At 31.8% G+C, this 18,411-nt stretch overlaps 1 protein-coding gene across 1 annotated transcript; it reads left to right on the forward strand.

Moving 5' to 3' along the window:
• Nucleotides 1–5,926: 5,926 nt before the first annotated feature.
• On the forward strand, nucleotides 5,927–11,968 carry LOC147410246 (uncharacterized). Its single transcript, XM_086433116.1, has 5 exons — nucleotides 5,927–6,516; nucleotides 9,662–9,814; nucleotides 9,932–10,073; nucleotides 10,719–10,960; nucleotides 11,570–11,968. Exons 1-5 carry the CDS (start codon nucleotides 6,097–6,099, stop codon nucleotides 11,774–11,776), a joined length of 1,164 nt encoding a protein of 387 aa, XP_086289242.1. The 5' UTR covers nucleotides 5,927–6,096; the 3' UTR covers nucleotides 11,777–11,968.
• Nucleotides 11,969–18,411: the final 6,443 nt, after the last annotated feature.

Below are 18,411 nucleotides of genomic sequence, written 5' to 3' on the forward strand. Positions count from 1 at the left end.
TATATAGTCCAAACTAGATCTTCTCTTAAATTTTCCTAAAAATGTATGAATCCATAGGTGTGCAATTCATTCAGGTTTGGGTTGGGCATCGCGAGCCTAGACCGAGGTTTAGAAAGCTCAACCAAAAATGAATTTACGCTCGATGTGCCTAACAGGAGCACAACTCCAGCTGCTCATCTTTAAGCCCAAGATCGGCTGATTGGGTGTGACAAAATTAGCACCATAAAAAAGAAGCAAATAAGGTTGAATTTGGATTTCGGAGCAGTCGCTGTGGGAAGGAATTTTGCTTCCCACACACTCAAAAGCGCCTTTGGAAGTCAAAATCTTGTTTGTTATGGACTCAACTTCCAGATTCCCAATAAAAGTGGGTTCAAAGATTTTGACTTGTGCAGGAATCCAAATGGAGTAAACAGAACATAAGTTTGAAAGACCAAAAAAAACACTTTTTGAACATTGTGACTAAACAATCAAGATTCACAATTCCAATTCTTATAGAAGTAATTTAAAGAGAAATGATTCATTAAAAAGCACTTCTGTTTAAGGCAGATATAGAAATAATTCCAATATTATTTTTTTCTTGCATGCCATACAGAGGGGCTGCAACAACCATGATCAAGACCCATTAGTGGACTTATAATATTTTTTTAGGATAATGCTTCTTCTTTGAGATAAGACTTTGTTGATGATGATCTTGACTTGATGGGCCCTCCTTGGATGTGATAAGGCCCATAAAATGATTATGAGATATAAGGATTATTATATATTTTTCATTTTATTTAATAATAAAAATTGTTCATAACTATTATATTTTTTTTTTAAATAGCTAAAGTTTCGGGAGTAACATATATTTAATTTTCTTTCTTGCCCTTTTAATATGAAATTATACAACACATGTCTGACTTGATGACGGCCGCTTTTGTCGTGAAATCAACACATCCCAAGTTTCTAACAAGTAAATAATTTAGGTAGTCTATTATTTTTATTTTTCAAGGTATTTTATTTCAAGTCTTTAAATGGAAAATATTTAAATTGACCCTATATCATATTTGACAGTCATCATCACTGGGCCCACACCATCGAGATCTGAGGTATCTCATCTTGTTCATGAAGGATACTGTATCCACTCCTCGAAATTTGAGTTGCAATAAATGAAGTCTTCTGATCATCTTCCTAAATTGTCGTTTAGATTTTTGGTCTTTAGTTTTTTATTTTTAAAATTGTACTTTAAATTTATTTCCTATCAATCATTACTTTAGGATTTTGGTTTGATCTTAGGCTATGGTTGTTATGTTGCAAATAATTTTCTAAAATCAATTTTTTGGGTGTTTCGTTACAAAATGTAAATGATTCATTGCAAAAAATTTACGTAGATCACCAAAATTCTTAAGAAATGTCAGGAAATGATTTGTGGCACACAAAGTTTCACAAATCATTTGTAAAAGAGTCCTACATATATGCATGCATTTTATTTTAAAATACCCATTTTCAAAAATATTAATCCAATTTCAAACATACTCTTTCTACTTGTTACAGTAATATGTATTCTAATTCATGAAAATATACCTGATCAAAGATGCATTAAATTGCATATTAAAATTAGAAAGTAACTCTCATCAAATAAATGTTTAAATTACAAAAGTAGTCTTCTAAGTACTTTCTACAATATGAATTTGCTAAAATACATCTCATCAAAGATACATTTATTTGCAATAAAAACTTATAAAAATACCCCTCATTAATGTTATTACAAAATGTCTCTAGTCATGAAGATTTTTTATTTTATTTTATTTTATAATATCCATGTTATTGTACAAGTACTAAAGTTATTTTTATAATTTTAATAGCTCCTTGGATGAAGGATGTAAAATAAAAATAAAAAATTTATTCTGTAGGTTACTATACCTCTGATAATGTTTTTTATTTTTTATTTTTATTTTTACAAATTCATGGATATATTAATGCAACTAAGTATTGAGGGTATTTTAGAAATTTTAATAAATTCTTTTGATAAGATCAAGTAAGTTAAAATTATTCTCACAGTTTATTTTAACTAGAAATTAGTGTAACAAATTTTGCATTGCAAGAATCTTCACTATTATAATGAAAGAAGGCGGAGTAGAAGTGATTGGACATTTGAATTTGGATTCCAAAAAAATCTTTATCTTAACATTTAAACTTACAAGCAGTGAAAGTCCGTAAGTTGTGAGTTCGATACCCAGTATGAGCATTAATTTCTCGGGATGACCCACGAGGGTGCACCCTCACTTACTCGATGCGTGTAATGTGTGGGCGTTGCATGTGCCCGGGGAAGAGACCCACACACCTTGGCCCAGCCTTTGGCTCTAACTCTTTCGATCTCACCAATGGGATGTAAGTTTGGATACCCCCATCATAAATAAAATAAACTTTATATAATCAAGTTCATTTTAGTAAAAAAAATCTTTAGAATTATAGTGTACAAAACGAGAATTACATTAGTTAATTTTCAAAATTACAAAAATATCTAGGTAATCTTCAAAACTAAGGGTGGCAATCTCAACACAACCCGTGAACACAACTCGAAACGACATGAGGTTAGTGGGTTTGGGTCATAATAGTGTCAACTCTTTTAACATAATTATTAAATGGGTTGGGTTTGGGTAGTGGGTGTCAACTCGCCTAACCTATTTAAACATGTTTAGTTATTCTGTTATTATCGTGTAATTTAAAAAAAAATTAATAATTATTTAATAATTTTTAAATTACATCTTTTTTTATATCAAATTCTATATCAGATAAAAGGTGTTTTAGGATATTTTAAAATTAATAAATTGTTAAGTTTTAGTTTAGGAAAGAAAAAACACTTTTCTTAATAAGTTATTTATTTTTATTTTTTTACTCCATTTTTTCATTAAAATCTAGAGGTATTTAGTGTTTAATTGACTCTTAATATAGGTAAAATAACTCTCATTAAGATTTAAAATCTTACCAAATAAGGCTATTATGTCTCATGTGATAGTGAAATATACTTTGCTTTGCCAATAATAATAATAATAATAGTAATAATAATTTTTTTTGGAAGGTATAATAATAATAATATTAAAAAACACTTTCCTTACTAAGTTAGTAAGGAATTTTTCTGACCATATCACCTTGTGACATTCAGAAAACATGATTTTATACCACATGGTTATAAAGGAAAAAATTCTACGAACTTAAAATTTTTTTTTTAAAAGAAAGTTATTTTTCACCATTAAACTTAGTTTACGGTTGTTTGACCATATTTTTACTAATGATATTTTATTTTTGATGGGGGAAATGACACATATGTTTTCCAATAAATATTAGAATTTTATTAAATAGGTTATATATGGGTTGGGTTTGATAAATTTTCATAATACCCTTACCTCAACATAACACGAACACAACCTGACCCGACCCAACCCATTACCACCCCTATTCAAAACCACCCTTTAATTAATTTTTTAAATTATTCAGATACATGTGGGTTTGCACATGCCACCTTCTTGTTAATCATACACTAAAATGATTTCGCAACAGATGCTCCAAATTCCAATAGCTAACTAGTAATAATTTGCATTGCAAAACATTTGCACATACGAATGATTTGTAGGGTGTGCTTGATTGCAAACAAAATTATGTGAAAAATGATTTGCCATGACAAAAAGGTATTTTCATGTGTTTTACACATCAAATAAAATTGTGGGAAAATCGATTTGTCCGTGCGGAGGATTTTTAACGATCATATTGGGTGCTCATCAAACTTGTTTTTGACATGTTTTAAACAAGTACTACATTGTTTGAATGAGTGGTATAATGTAGTTATGTAGATACCTTACATGAGAACACATTTTGCTTATGAACTTAATAACAATTTAAGCCTTATTAAGGGTTGTTTTGCTCAAATGGATAATCACATTGGCAATCCAACGCTACAACTCTCTAGATTTTATAGAAAAACTCAAATATAAAAAAAAATATTCAAAAAATAATTTTCTTTGTGCTTGATCTAAGGTTTTGAAAATGGATAACTACATAACTCCCACATTAAAATGTAAAATTCAACAGTGAAAAGTAACTTTTTTGTTGGAATTTTTCTTTTTAAAATTCAATTTTGTCCTCTGCAATCCTAAAGTATCTGATCATGGTTTTGAATGCCAAAACTAAAGTCCAATGACTTTAAATATTGTACTTATAGATACTATCAAAACTTGTCCATTAGAAGGAATTTTTTTATCTTACTTATAAAAGAGATTATTTTAAAATTTTCTCAAAAATGATTTTAACATGATTTCTTATATTGTTAGCACAAAAGAAAAAGAAAAATAATGATTTTTGTTGTGTTTTTTTTTATAATGTTACTCAAACAATAAAAATAAATTTTCACGAAATTTCCATGATGTGTTCAAATAGTCAAAAAGGATTTTACCTAACAAATGATTTTTCAAATAATATTTTCTTTGCATTCAAACACGCTCGTAGTGTACCAAGTGCGGCCTTGGTCAAAATCACAAATACAAAGAGTCATGCCCTTAAAAAAATCATTTTTTTTTTGCCAAAGTACCCTCTGATGCTTGTTCCCAAGGTGTATTTATTGCATTTTAACATATATCCTTACCGCACACGTTAACAAGACCCCCAATACATTACGTCACGCTTAATAATACATTCCACAAGGGTTGACAAAAGATCGGTTCAATACCAGATCAGTGCTACTCTAATATCGATCCAATTTTTCTTTAAAATGTACTCGATCTGATCCAAACAGATTAATAAATATGTAAACTGAATCCAACCCGTTTCATTTCATCCTTAGTCCAAAATCAATCAGGTCCGATTTGAACACATGCCTTATTTCAAATTATCAATGTTAAAATTAAATATAAAATTAAAAAAAAAATCTATTTCTTACAATAAATATGATGAAAGTCAAAAAAAGACTTAAACATTTTATTTCTCTCTCTTTCTCTCTCTTTCTCTCTCTCTCTCTCTCTCTCTCTCTCTATATATATATATATATAGGGTCCTGTTCCCCACCCTAAGGTTTATCCTACACTTTCACAAACGTGTTTTGTCCTACATGGGTTAGAAGTTTTAGAATGGGCTGATTTTTGCTGAGGATGATCTCTATGGTGAGGAGATCATCCTCACCAAAAATCAGCTCATTCAACACCCTAAGTTAGAAGCTTTACCCTACACTTTAACAAACGTGTATTGTCCTACATAGGTTAGAATTTGGGAATGGGATGATTTTTGCTGAGGATGATCTTCTAATCAATTTTTAACCTCATGTTTACAAGTTGAAAAATCGTGAACCGCCCATTTTTTGTAAACCATTTTTGATGGGGTTAGAAGTTTTGGAATGAGCTGATTTTTGGTGAGGATGATGAGGAGATCATCCTCACCAAAAATCAGTTCATTCCAAAACTTCTAACCCATGTAGGACAAAACACGTTTGTTAAAGTGTAGAGTAAAGCTTAGGGTGGGGAACGGGACCACGTGTATATATATATATATATATATATATATAGGTCACGTTCAAGGGCAAACTTTTTAGCAAACTTTTTTCAAAACATGAGTTAGAAGTTTTGGAATGGGTTGATTTTTGGTGAGGAAGATCTCTATGGTGAGGAGATCGTCATCACCAAAAATCAGCCCATTCCAAAACTTCTAACCCATCAAAAACAATTTACAAAAAATGGACGGTTCACGATTTTTCAACTTGTAAACATGGGTTAGAAGTTTTGAACGCTAACGTGTATATATATATGAAATTAAGAATAATAATAATAAAATATTAAAATATGTTTGGATCCGAAATTTTAAATTTTCATATTTTTTCGGATCAGATCGGTTCCGGCATGGGGTATATTTCGGATCATTGCCCGCCCAAGATTTCACTTAAAAGTCAAAACCGTCGACAGGTTATAAAGACGTTACGAGAAAACTCCTTTAATTTGTCCTCAAATAAACCGGAATTAGTGACGGATACGCCACCCAGTGACCGGATAATTCGTCCTTTTCCGTTCGTTTTCCTCTCTCTCATTCTCTCACTAAAAAAAATCTCATCTGACTATCTGACAGAGAGGAGTATAAATGTGGAGGAGATCAGCTTCGTTCATTCTCGACAATCAACTTGACGAGAAAAAAACCAAAACCCTAATATCTTCTCCTTCAATGGCTGAACCTCCTCTCCAAAACCCTAACCCTAATATCTCTGCTTACTACCAAACCAGAGCAGCTCACCATGGCGTCGTTACCAGCGATTGGCTTGCCCAAGCTCAGGCCGCCGTCGGCTTTGATCCCTCTGATGTTCCGTCGGAGAACGAATCTAGATCTTCTGTCTCCGCTAAACCTTTTAGTGTCATTGATGAATTTAATCGATGGAGGAAACAGCCTGATCTGGCGGAAGCTGTTGCTGCGATCTTGGCTTTGGCGTCTGTGATTCGGTCGAGCGAAGCGAAGACGATGATGGAGCTTGAGATTGATCTCAAGAAAGCCTCAGATTCACTTAAGGTATGAATCATTGATTCAGTCTTCATAGGGGATTTTGTTTTTTTTTTTTTTCGTTTCAATTTTCTGAGATTTAATGTTGAAAATCTGATCTCTCATGGGTTATGCCTCTAAATCTTGTAGAATTCTATTTTATGATAGATTTGCCTTTATAGAGTTTAGAGGTTACTTGTTTTTGTGTGGAAATGTTCTTGTTTTTAGGTGTTTTTTTTTTTTTTTTTAAAATTGAAGATTGAGGTCTTTTGCACCTGTCTTTAGTATGCAACAGGAGCAAGTCTGGGTTTGTAATTTATTTTTTTTCTTAAATTTTCTTTAATTGTTAAATTCAGGAAAAAAAAAAATCTTCTTTATGCATTGTAATTCCTGAAAATGTGGACTTTTTATTTTACTTGAAGTGATGAACCTACTTGGTAGATAATAAGAAATTAACCTAGTAGGAAAAATAAACTATGAACTATAAACCTTTGAGAGTTGTGTCTGTTTAAACTTCAAATCATATTAGAATCAAGTGAAATTCGGTAATTGGGTTAGAAGAGTTATCCACTTCTCATAAAAAAATTATAAGGCAGCTTCTGATATTTTTAGTTTAAGTTACCTTGTCCTTTTGATGGTCATATGAACTTGCCATCCATGGCATTGACACGTTGTTTCTTGTGGAGTACATATGGCACAACTCTATGCCATTGTTGATCATTTTTATGAATTTCCGGGGTTTTACAACCTGCCACCATGTGCCCCTGCCATGTTTTATTGGTGTACAAATTTTTTACGTTTAGAGTTTTGACTATGCAACAAATAGTTGGTGTCCAATAGTTAAAATAAGTACTCGACACAATAATCCCGACAAGACCAATACTCCGACTCGTGTCTTACATTATTATCATCGTCATTCATAGTCACAAAGTTGGGGTTTGGGAATAAGTGGGCAAAGGAAAAAATAAAAAAATAAGATAAAATTGTGAAAAAATTGAGCAAGGTGAGGACCATGTTATTGTTCCTACTAGGTGTTGTTCTCATATTACATAATCAAATACCATGTGAAATCACCATAACTAATCATCAAATCCCATATTAAATAACAAGTAACCACAGGTCTACTCTACAACATAATCAAGGTTTATATTGTTCAAAATATAAAAAGATAACAATCACTAGTGTAAATTAAGATTCATCAATTGATAAAAATCAATGTTAGCTTCATTTGCATCCTCATTATCTAACACTTAATTGGTAAAATGCTAACCATCATCTTTATCAAGTTCATAATCTCTTACTAGTGCATCAAAGACATCTTTTATTTTTTTCTTTTGTAATAAAAAAGTTTGTGATTTAATCTTGAAGTTCGTAAAAGTCGAGACTTAATTAAAAAGTCGCAATTAAATCTGTGAAGGAAAATGTCATGATGTAATGCGACTTTTTCACTAAGTAGCTGATTTTGGTTACTATGCCGTCATCATCTGTGCATAAACTCCAAATATTGATTTTGGTAACATGATTCCAGTTTCACCATTCAAATTTATCTCGAAGTTGTATCTTATGTCAAGGCATGCTCTTTAGTTCTTTCCTTACTAAACCCATTTTATGTTTGTCCTTCTTCTTGCCTGTTAGAATGTTCCTAGTTTAACCAAACTGCTCGTTCTTGCTGGTGATATTAGTTTTCTTCTTTACACATGCCCAAACTATCAAATTAGTCTTTCTTTCATTTTATCTTTTACTGGGGCTATTACGTTTCGTTGGATGTACCCTTTTTTTTAATTATTTTTTTTCTAGTCTTAGGATTCACCCATTTTAACATCTCATTTTTTGCTATGCTCACTTTATGAAATTGTTGCTTCTTGCTGCCCAACATTCAGCTCTGTAAAGCATTGCAGGTTTTATTGTTATATTGTAAAATTGTTTGTCTTTTCTATTGTCTTTCATTTATTGGTGCTATTCATTTTCCTCAAATGTACCCATATAATGTTATAGAAATGCACCTTCACTTAGCCATCCGACACTAATTCTGTGGTTCACATCCTCACCAATCTCACCATTGCTATGAATATTTGAACCTAAATAATGCAATTGGTCTCCTTGTTTGACTTGCACGACCACAAAAAGGTGTCTGACATGGCAAGCTCGTAGAAAATAGAGTTTTCTTGTTTCATAGGTCCAGAAAATTTAATATTATTTGTGACTTGAATTACTGTTTTTTCCATGTCACTCCTTCATGCTCAATAGAAAACATCCCTGTTTCTCTTCCTAATTTGTTTGCTTCTTGACTCTTCTTTCTCAGTACACCCTTTACGGTTTTCCTTTACTGGCCCAGTTTTAACATCTCATTTTTTGCTATGCTCACTTTATGAAATTGTTGCTTCTTGCTGCCCAACATTCAGCTCTGTAAAGCATTGCAGGTTTTATTGTTATATTGTAAAATTGTTTGTCTTTTCTATTGTCTTTCATTTATTGGTGCTATTCATTTCCTCAAATGTACCCATATAATGTTATAGAAATGCACCTTCACTTAGCCATCCGACACTAATTCTGTGGTTCACATCCTCACCAATCTCACCATTGCTATGAATATTTGAACCTAAATAATGCAATTGGTCTCCTTGTTTGACTTGCACGACCACAAAAGGTGTCTGACATGGCAAGCTCGTAGAAAATAGAGTTTTCTTGTTTCATAGGTCCAGAAAATTTAATATTATTTGTGACTTGAATTACTGTTTTTCCATGTCACTCCTTCATGCTCAATAGAAACATCCCTGTTTCTCTTCCTAATTTGTTTGCTTCTTGACTCTTCTTTCTCAGTACACCCTTTACGGTTTTCCTTTACTGGCCCAGTTGTCTGTGACTTGTCTTGAACAATTCTGAGATGACTCTGATAACATGAATTGGTGCTATATGTGATTTTAAAACCTTGGCAGCACCATTATCGCCCCCTTTTCCCCCAATTTAAATGATGCTTTGTATTTCCATTCTTCAACTAGTGGATTCCTTGGTTTCGTAAGTATATGTGATGAAGGATGAATTTAACTTTCCTCTATGAAGGACTGTGATTTTATTATGCTGTTCCTCAAAACTTTAAAAGTTTAAAGACTACAGAACTAGTTTTTATTATGCTTCTATCATCAAGTGAAATATTTGGCCTCATCTGCGCTTTCAGTCGTGGGACACAACCTCTATCTCTTTGACGGCTGGTTGTGATCTGTTCATGCGGTATGTAACCAGAACCAAAGCCTTAGAGTATGAGGATTTTGATGCTGCCAAGGCTCGTTTGATCGAACGTGGAGAAACGTTTGGGGAGATATCTTGTAAGGTATAAAACCTAGTTATGATTTCATTAAGTAACTAATTTGCTGTTTTATGACATTTTGTACTTCTCACCCATGAAACTTTATGGATGAATAACATATCATAAAGAGCTACCTCTCAGGCACGAAGAACCATTGCGATGCTTAGTCAAGATTTTATCTTCGATGGTTGTACCATATTGGTTCATGGCTTCTCAAGGGTCGTATTGGAAGTTCTGAAGACAGCAGCACAGAACAAGAAACTCTTTCGAGTGCTCTGCACAGGTTTGTTTTCTGTTCCTCTGTACTCGTTATTGATGCTAGCTAGAATACCAAGGAAAATATGCAGGGATTTGCAATCCTTCATTTGATTAGTTTCATCTAGAAAATCAATGAACATTGTTGATTATTACACTATCTGATCTATCAGTTTTCTTTTTTTATGGGTAAGCCGGATTTGGATGTATTGGTTTTTAGAAGAGTCACAAGGCAGTTGAACTAGAAAAACTTATTTCAATCTGATGGTTGTGCCTATCTGGTGGGCTTGATTCTGACTTAGGTTTCATCTGACTGGTGGGACCCAAGTAGTGGATTTTGTCCCCTGCATCTGCACCATGTGTTCTGATAAACTATTTCGAGCCATGGTTTTAAATCTTGTCTAAGACCGCAATGACTCGGGCAAGTCATTTTGGTATCGCTCAACAAAGAGACGGGTTTACACTTTACACAGCATTTCAGATAAATGAGATGACTCAGATGCTAAAATCATTAATTTTTTTACAATTTAAATATTTATGTAAATAAAACATGGTTTTATGACTAAACATCTTCATTATGGTCTATGGATTATAGATTTCCCCCATTCAATTTAATTAAGTTATAGTTCTGCCACTTCAACATGACTATTACAACTTATTTGTGAACATGCAGAGGGAAGGCCTGACAGAACAGGCTTACGATTATCCAATGAGCTTGCGAAGCTTGACATTCCTGTAAAGCTTCTGATCGATTCTGCAGTGGCTTATACAATGGATGAAGTTGATATGGTATTTGTAGGGGCAGATGGAGTGGTTGAGAGTGGAGGTATTATCAACATGATGGGAACATACCAAATTGCATTAGTGGCACACAGCATGAACAAACCAGTTTACGTTGCTGCTGAAAGTTATAAGGTATGACTTGGTGAAGAAAATTTTCATTAAATGTATGATAATTTGATAGCATTCTGTTGTGAAGGAAATGTTGGGGGTAAAAATAAATAAAACCAACTGGATCACACTAACCATTCCATCCATCACGTTCTTGCGAATCAGTGGAAGAAAAAAACTTCCCTTACTAAGTAAGATTTAAAGTCTTACTAAGGGTTGTTTTGCTAAAATGGATTACCACATTGGCAATCCAACACCAGTCCTCAAGGAAAAACTCCAATCCAAAAAAAAAAAAAAAGATCCCAGTTTTTGAAAATAGTCGGCTACTCAACTTCCATGGAACTCTCAAATATAAAATTAAAATTCAACAGTGAAAAGTAGCTTTTATTTTTTTCCAAAGTTCATAGAATTTTGTCCTCAACAACTTTGTAGCATCAGATCATGTTTTTGGATTCCACAAGGTAAGCTCAATGACCTTGGTAAGAGTTGAAATCTTACTAAATAAGGCTAGTCAGACTCAATCAGAGTATATATATGGTAATTATTATAGGAATTTATGTAACATTTTTCCTTCTCAAATAATAGTGCGGAATAAATTATTTCTACATCTTATGTCAATATCCTGGTTTGCAGTTCGCAAGGCTCTATCCATTGGACCAGAAAGACTTAGCCCCTGCTCTACGCCCAATCGACTTTGGAGTCCCCATACCATCCGGGGTTGAGGTTGAAAGATCTGCCAGGGATTATACACCACCTCAGTATCTCACTCTTCTATTTACAGATTTAGGTGTTCTAACACCATCAGTAGTCAGTGATGAACTCATTCAGCTATACTTATAACCAATGCTGATTAATTTTCTTAGACTTGAGCTTCTTTACTTTTTGACCTATTGCATCATAGATTTGTTTTGTAAAAATTTTCCTCCTCATGGATTCTCTTTAACCCTTAAATGTCAGTTTCAAACGGTACAATGCCTTCACTAGTAACCCATGTTAATCTTGAAGGGAATGATAATGTATGTTTACAATGCATTTTACCTTTCATGATGTAATACATTTATGTTGGATAGTATTGAGTGATGGGAAATGCAATTTATAATAATGATGGATTAGGGATTTTACAACGTTCCCGTTATATAGCTGTTTGTAAGGCCATTATCATGGTCTTCGGTTACATGGTCACCATCCAGTTATTTTAGTGTAGTTTTTAACATTATTGTCTTTTAAGTTATATCGTAACATAGGAGTAAAAAAAAATGGTATTGTTGATCAACAATGAACACTGATCTCGGTGTTTTTGGGATTCCATTTTCAATATTTTCTGATTGCAATTTTAAGCCCTATATCAGTATCTTCTAAATGTACTTGTTAGATCACATCTAATCACAAAAATTTGGCTGTATTTTTATGGACTATGTGGAGATCATTTATTTGTTAATTCTGAACTTTGTTCTCTTCTGTCCAAAAAAGAGAGAATAAATCATAAATGGTTGAGGGAATAACTAGGCAAAACAGATTCTACACAAGTTTATGTTCACACATGGATTCTTTGTAGATCAGATTGAAAGAAAAATAAAATTTGCATTGTTGGGGTGAGTGGCCAGCAGATTACACAATCTAATGAGAGCCAGCATATCTTTTAACATTTTTAGAATTCAATATTTCATAAAGAAATTCTAAAAGGCAATTTTAGATTGAATGGACTGAAGAAGTAAGATTCTTCAAGTCTTTAAGCTTTGAATGGTTGAAGCAAATGTAAACTGATTCACGTATTCTCATCCAGATGCTACTACTACTACCTTCACTCGTGTTCCCCCCTCTATATTGACCTAACAGCCAACCCAAACCATTCAACCAAATCCAACTTGTTTTCGTAATAAACTATGTCTGGTTCAAATCTAAAGAATCTACAGTTCTTTTGGTGTGGCAATGGAAGCACTCAAAACATTTGGAAGGAATTTAATTACCATAAACAATATATTTTTAATCTCAAAATAATACCTTGCCAGAATTTTATTTTTTTCTGGTAACAAAGAAAAGCGTTCCAACCAAACTAGATGAGGGCCCAACCATAGCCCAATCAGAATTTGACAAAGATCTCCACGTCACGAAGAATTCAAGATTTTGGCAATTTTGATTTGATTCAATTGATCAAAAACAAATTGGACTTGTCTTTGACTGGATAAATAGTTCAATCAGATTTGTCCTTGTTTAAATGACTTCTAGAAATATATATCAGTGATTGTTTCAAAATAAATTTATGATTATAACAACCCATGATTTAGTTTGTTGAAAAAATAAAATTATCTTTTATAATTTTAAATGTAAATATTTCAATCCATGTTGAATGGGTATGAACTGGTGTTCGCATTTTCCTATACGTTGAAAAAATCACTTTGGGCTGAAAAAAAAATGATTTCTGAGGAAAATGTACAATTTTCATTTTTCGTAGGTGTGGAGAAAATGAAATTTTCATTATTTTTAAACAAAAAATTAAATCGAAAGATTAAAAAAAAAAAAAAAAGTCACTACTTTCTAAACAACCATGGCAACAATAAAAAAAATTGAAAAGAAATGGAAAACTAATTGTAGGACAAAAAATGATGATTAATTTTTTTTTATAATGGAACTTAATTTTTTTTTCTCTTATATATGACGAATGAAACCATATTTATAGTCTTAAAATACTTAAACTTCTTTTGCATTATAATTATTTCAAAGCTATAATTCAAGTGTGTTTATATATTCTTCCAATATATCAATCCACATCTTCTTTTTTTTTTTCCTTTGGACGCGATGTAAAATTGTTGGTGGATTTAAAGGAATGTTTACGATTCGTATGAGATGGCAAATGTTGTATACCAACAACCAACCTGATGTAACTCTCATCCTTTATTCTTCTACATGGGCCAACAATATAGCGTGAAAGAAACATTAGAGGTAGGAATTATTCATAATATTCTCATAAATTGTTAAGTGTTTTATCAAATCATTTGCGAAAGGTTGATTAAACATTCGGAATCAAACCAATATGTTGTCAAAGTATTTCTCAAAACTATAAATTTACCATTTTGAGAAAGTAGATTAACTATGGGAAAAAGAAACACCAATCTTCAACTTGATATTTTTTTATCTTGATTTTCGGATAAGACAATCATGGGTTTCTACAAGGAATTAAAATGAACTTGAAAATGACGGATTAAAAATAAGGTTTAATACACTAAAATAATTTTTCAAAGATTTAATAAATAAAAATGAGATTTTCTAGAGAGAAATCATGGATTTTTTTATTTATTTTCTATCGTAAGACCGAAAATGTTTCATCTTTCTTCTCAAAATCAGTTATTTTCAATTATAAGATTCCTTCCACTTTCAAATTTTAAGAATAAAATAGGACTTTTGAAGTAGAAGATGAGGGAATTTTAGATAGAAAAATAAGATATTTCTATAAAAGATGAAGACAAGATTGAAAATGATAGATTGAAGATAATATTAGATAAAATAAAATAATTTACCATAAAAAATTTAGAGTAGAAGATGATTGGGTTTGGAAAGCAAAATCTAGGATTTTTGTTGATTGAAGATGAGGGCATGAAGATCATTTTTCACCACTCTATAAGAGAAGACCATAGTCAAAGAGAATAATTTCCTATTTGAGAAAAATAATTATTTCTCAATAAGCTAAGTTTACCGGTTTGAGAAATTCTTTTAAACGTATTGGTCTAATAATTTCTCTCCTAAATTGTGATCTCACCAATGAGTTTGATTAATGGCGTATAATAAACTGTTGACAATTTGAGATGACAAGATATTCCTAGGGATTTGGACCTCTAGGTAACAAGTGTTTTTCTTCCAATATCCTTAATAACTTACTAATTAAAATCAAATAAAAAATTAATTAACTCTTTTTTATTTTTTTACTAGTTTAAAATTTAGGGTTTTTTTAACCAAACAGGAGCAGGAAGCCAAAAATATTGTGCAATATAAAATTTTATAACATTTAGAAAATGCATAGAAGATATCTCCAATTTAGTAATTTTTTTTTTTTACCAAACAGGATATCTCTTGTGGTACGTCAACAGCCTAGAGAGAGAGACCAGTCTCTTACATCAAAAATATAGATTTGCTTCAGGACATTAAAAAAAAAAACACAGAAGATGTAGCCATTAATGAGAGCTTTAATTTGAATTTATTTATTTTTTGGAAAGAAACTTGTCTCTCAAGTCGGCAACATCAATATCACCAAAGTGATTCTCTGGAATCCAATTGCCAGTTCTGGGGTCTTTCATCCAGAAAATCTCCTTCGCTTCTGTCAGAATTTCTTTTCCCATATTGTCGGAATCTGACACCTTCCTCATCATGGTTCCCTTTATAGTCTTCTGTACCAAACGAGTCCCAGATTCCAAAAATTGTAAGAAAATTCTAACTCGAGTAATGCTGGGCTGACGCAAGGATTTACTGTGATTCTCACATTTCTGACGTGGAGGTGGCCAAATAACCGTAGATGCTTTTTCCTCTTATCTCGATGAAAAGAATAATGATGACTGCACGTGATTTAGATACGTGGTTACGTGTGCGGATGACGTGACAAGGGCATAAAATCATACATCTTTGTCTTATGTATCCCGATGAGAAAGATGTATAATTCTCTACACTTACCATGTCATCCTCCTACCCAACCGATTATATTTTATATGGGCTGAGTTCGGAAACGTGCGGTCTAATCATCTTATTTTCCCCGAAAATATATATTTCAAATTATTTTTATTATTATTCTTCTTTTCTTTTTCCTTTTATTTATATATATATTTATGGAAATTTAATAATACAAACCAAGAAATAGGCAATATTGGCCGAAAATCTAAGTCCCACTCTCTTGGTAAATTAATGGTAGAATTTTAAATTTTGTTCTAGTAATTTTAGTTAGTCGTTCATAACTTAGAAAGACTCTATTAACAGACCAACTTTTTCTAATGCCATCCCAATTCATATGTAAATCACCAAAGAATAAATAGTGCACATCTTGTGGTGGCATTAGCAAAAGTTGGTGTGACAGTAGAATCTCTTTAAACATGATATCATCAATTTTACAACGGGTATTATTAAAAAGGACTTGTAGGTTATCCATTATCGATTGCACTTTACTTAAAAATCTCCCTTGCCCTCCATTTTAATGATTTAATTTCAAAATGAATAAAAAGTTTTTTTTTTAACTAAGTGAGCAAAGGAAGATCAAATAAAAAACAGGTTACAACAACCGTTTGCACTAATCTCCACTAAACTATGGATTTCGTTAATGAAGTGCAATAAGTAGATCGCGATAGACCTTAAATAAAAAGGTGTATTTTTTAAAGATGGAGTGCAACTAGTAACTAGTCTAGTTGCACTTCGAGATCTCTTGTCCATGAGTTGGTAAATTTTTCTTTCATATTTTAAGTACATAATTCTAAACTTGTCAAGTCAACTCAAAGGGTATACTTACGCATTTAACCCCATTTATTTGGGCTTGAACCCATCCAATTGGATTCTATTAACATATATTGGGGTTTCAAGGCATGGTGACAAAAATTTGTGATTTTAAAAAAAATACCATTTTAATAGTTGTTAAACCATGATTTTTTTCAAAAAAAATTGTCAAGTTCTTCAAAAAAAGCTGTGATTTTTCAAAAATTATAATTAATCGTGATTTTATGAACTTTTTTTTTTGTGGAAAAAAAATCACATATTATATTTATTTTTAGCATTTTTAAAATTTTATTTCATCATTTAATACATGAAATACATAGTTTTTACCTTTCTATACTTAAAATATTTTATTATTATTATAATTTTTTTAAATTTATTTGATGTTTTCCCAAATTTGTTTGAAACTTTCTCTTGCAAATTTATTACTGATCCCCGATTTTGTCACTATGGTTTAAGGTAGCATGATCTATAGTTCGAGATGTTAGGATCTCAGACAGTTTATCTTCGAGAAACTTCTAATTCTATTAACGAGAGATTAATAGAGCTGTTGATTTCTTTGTTCAATTTGGGTTCTTCATCTTATGGTTTCTTTGTTATTGATGTTGTGGGGGAGTATCCCTTCACGAGTTTATGAATATTACTTGTGTTGATCTTTGCTATAACTATATTCTTGCATAAGATTTTCGATTTAAAATAAAATGTGGATTCCCATTAACCCTAGCTTACCGATTAAAAAAATATAAAGTTTTCACCCATACCCAAATTACCAACAAAATCGATTTGGTCACCAATCCATCTATTGCCAATTAGTAAAAAAATAAAATCCCTAAGCATAGTAACAAAGTTTGGATACAATAATTGTTCGATGGAGGTTCAATTGGAATAAATTTAAAAAAAAAAAATAATAATAATAAAAATCTTAAGAAATCATCAAAAGTTCGGGGCCAAAAATCCATCCTTTCCAACCTCCCTAAAAATCCTATATAGTTCTTGAGATTAAAATTATACTATAGCTGATGATTAATCAATAAATCCATCGATTCTGCCCTTAAGATTAATTAATCATAAAGTTATTTACAAGTAAAGTAGGCCAAATTCATGATATCTATAAGTATTTAACCAAAAATAAATATCTACAAGTAGAGCTTTAATTAGATGATTTTTCCAAAAAATTTCCAAGTCAACCTTCCTTCTACTCACTTTCGGCGTTTCTAGTCGTCTCTCTTCGAGTCATGAACCGTATCAAAGCATCTTATCCCCTCATTTTTAGATATATAACCATAGAGAAAAGAGAACCCAATACCAATAATATAATATAGAATCTACTTTTCTATAATTAGGACTTTTTTAATAAAAACATGTTGCTTGGGAGATTAATATAATCATCTTTAAGTGACTCACCATCAATTTTTTTTTCTGATCGAATGAATGTGATGTAGGCATCGACGAGCTCATCGAATTTCAATTTATCATGTGATCTTCATGAAGGCCCTGTTTGGAATCATTGTTTTTATTCTAGGATTAGGAATTTACGATTAGAAAACGTAAAGAAAAGTTGAGAATAATGTCGTAGTCGCCTAGTTGGTGTGTTTTATACTTAACATAGAACTTTAATAATGGTTGCATATAGATTGGTGTATTATAAGTAAAAGTTGGTGTTTTAATAGAAGTTCTATATAATTATTGTAGTTTTTTTTTTTATGGCATAATTGTAATTGCAGGAATTTTATGAGGACAAAAATGTAATAAATTGAAAAGGGAAGTTCGAAACTTGCTTTTTGTGCTTCACGTGGTCGTGCTTGAATTTGACCTTCTCGAAAATGTAAACCAGAAGGAGCTTGGGCTGCATTTAGAAGATTATATCACTGGGCCTAAATTATTTATGGCCCAATTTATAAACAAAATGGCTTTGATCTTCTTTGTTAGAAAAAAAAAAAAAAACACAAAAGGAAAAAATGTATAGGCCCCCATTTCTTATCTGACTGACTGGGAGTCTGCGACCGTAATTT

This window comes from Akebia trifoliata, chromosome 1 (assembly GCF_017979445.1).
Source record: "Akebia trifoliata isolate Shusen 1 chromosome 1, ASM1797944v1, whole genome shotgun sequence".
Classification (NCBI taxonomy): domain Eukaryota; kingdom Viridiplantae; phylum Streptophyta; class Magnoliopsida; order Ranunculales; family Lardizabalaceae; genus Akebia; species Akebia trifoliata.

What these genes read in the sequence shown, in the direction of transcription:
- LOC147410246 (XM_086433116.1), top strand. Translation starts at nt 6,097, where the DNA reads ATGTGGAGGAGATCAGCTTCGTTCATTCTCGACAATCAACTTGACGAG. An exon ending in AAGCCTCAGATTCACTTAAG is followed by an intron (nt 6,517 to 9,661) that starts GTATGAATCATT and finishes CTGCGCTTTCAG; the next exon opens with TCGTGGGACACAACCTCTAT. An exon ending in TTGCTGCTGAAAGTTATAAG is followed by an intron (nt 10,961 to 11,569) that starts GTATGACTTGGT and finishes CCTGGTTTGCAG; the next exon opens with TTCGCAAGGCTCTATCCATT.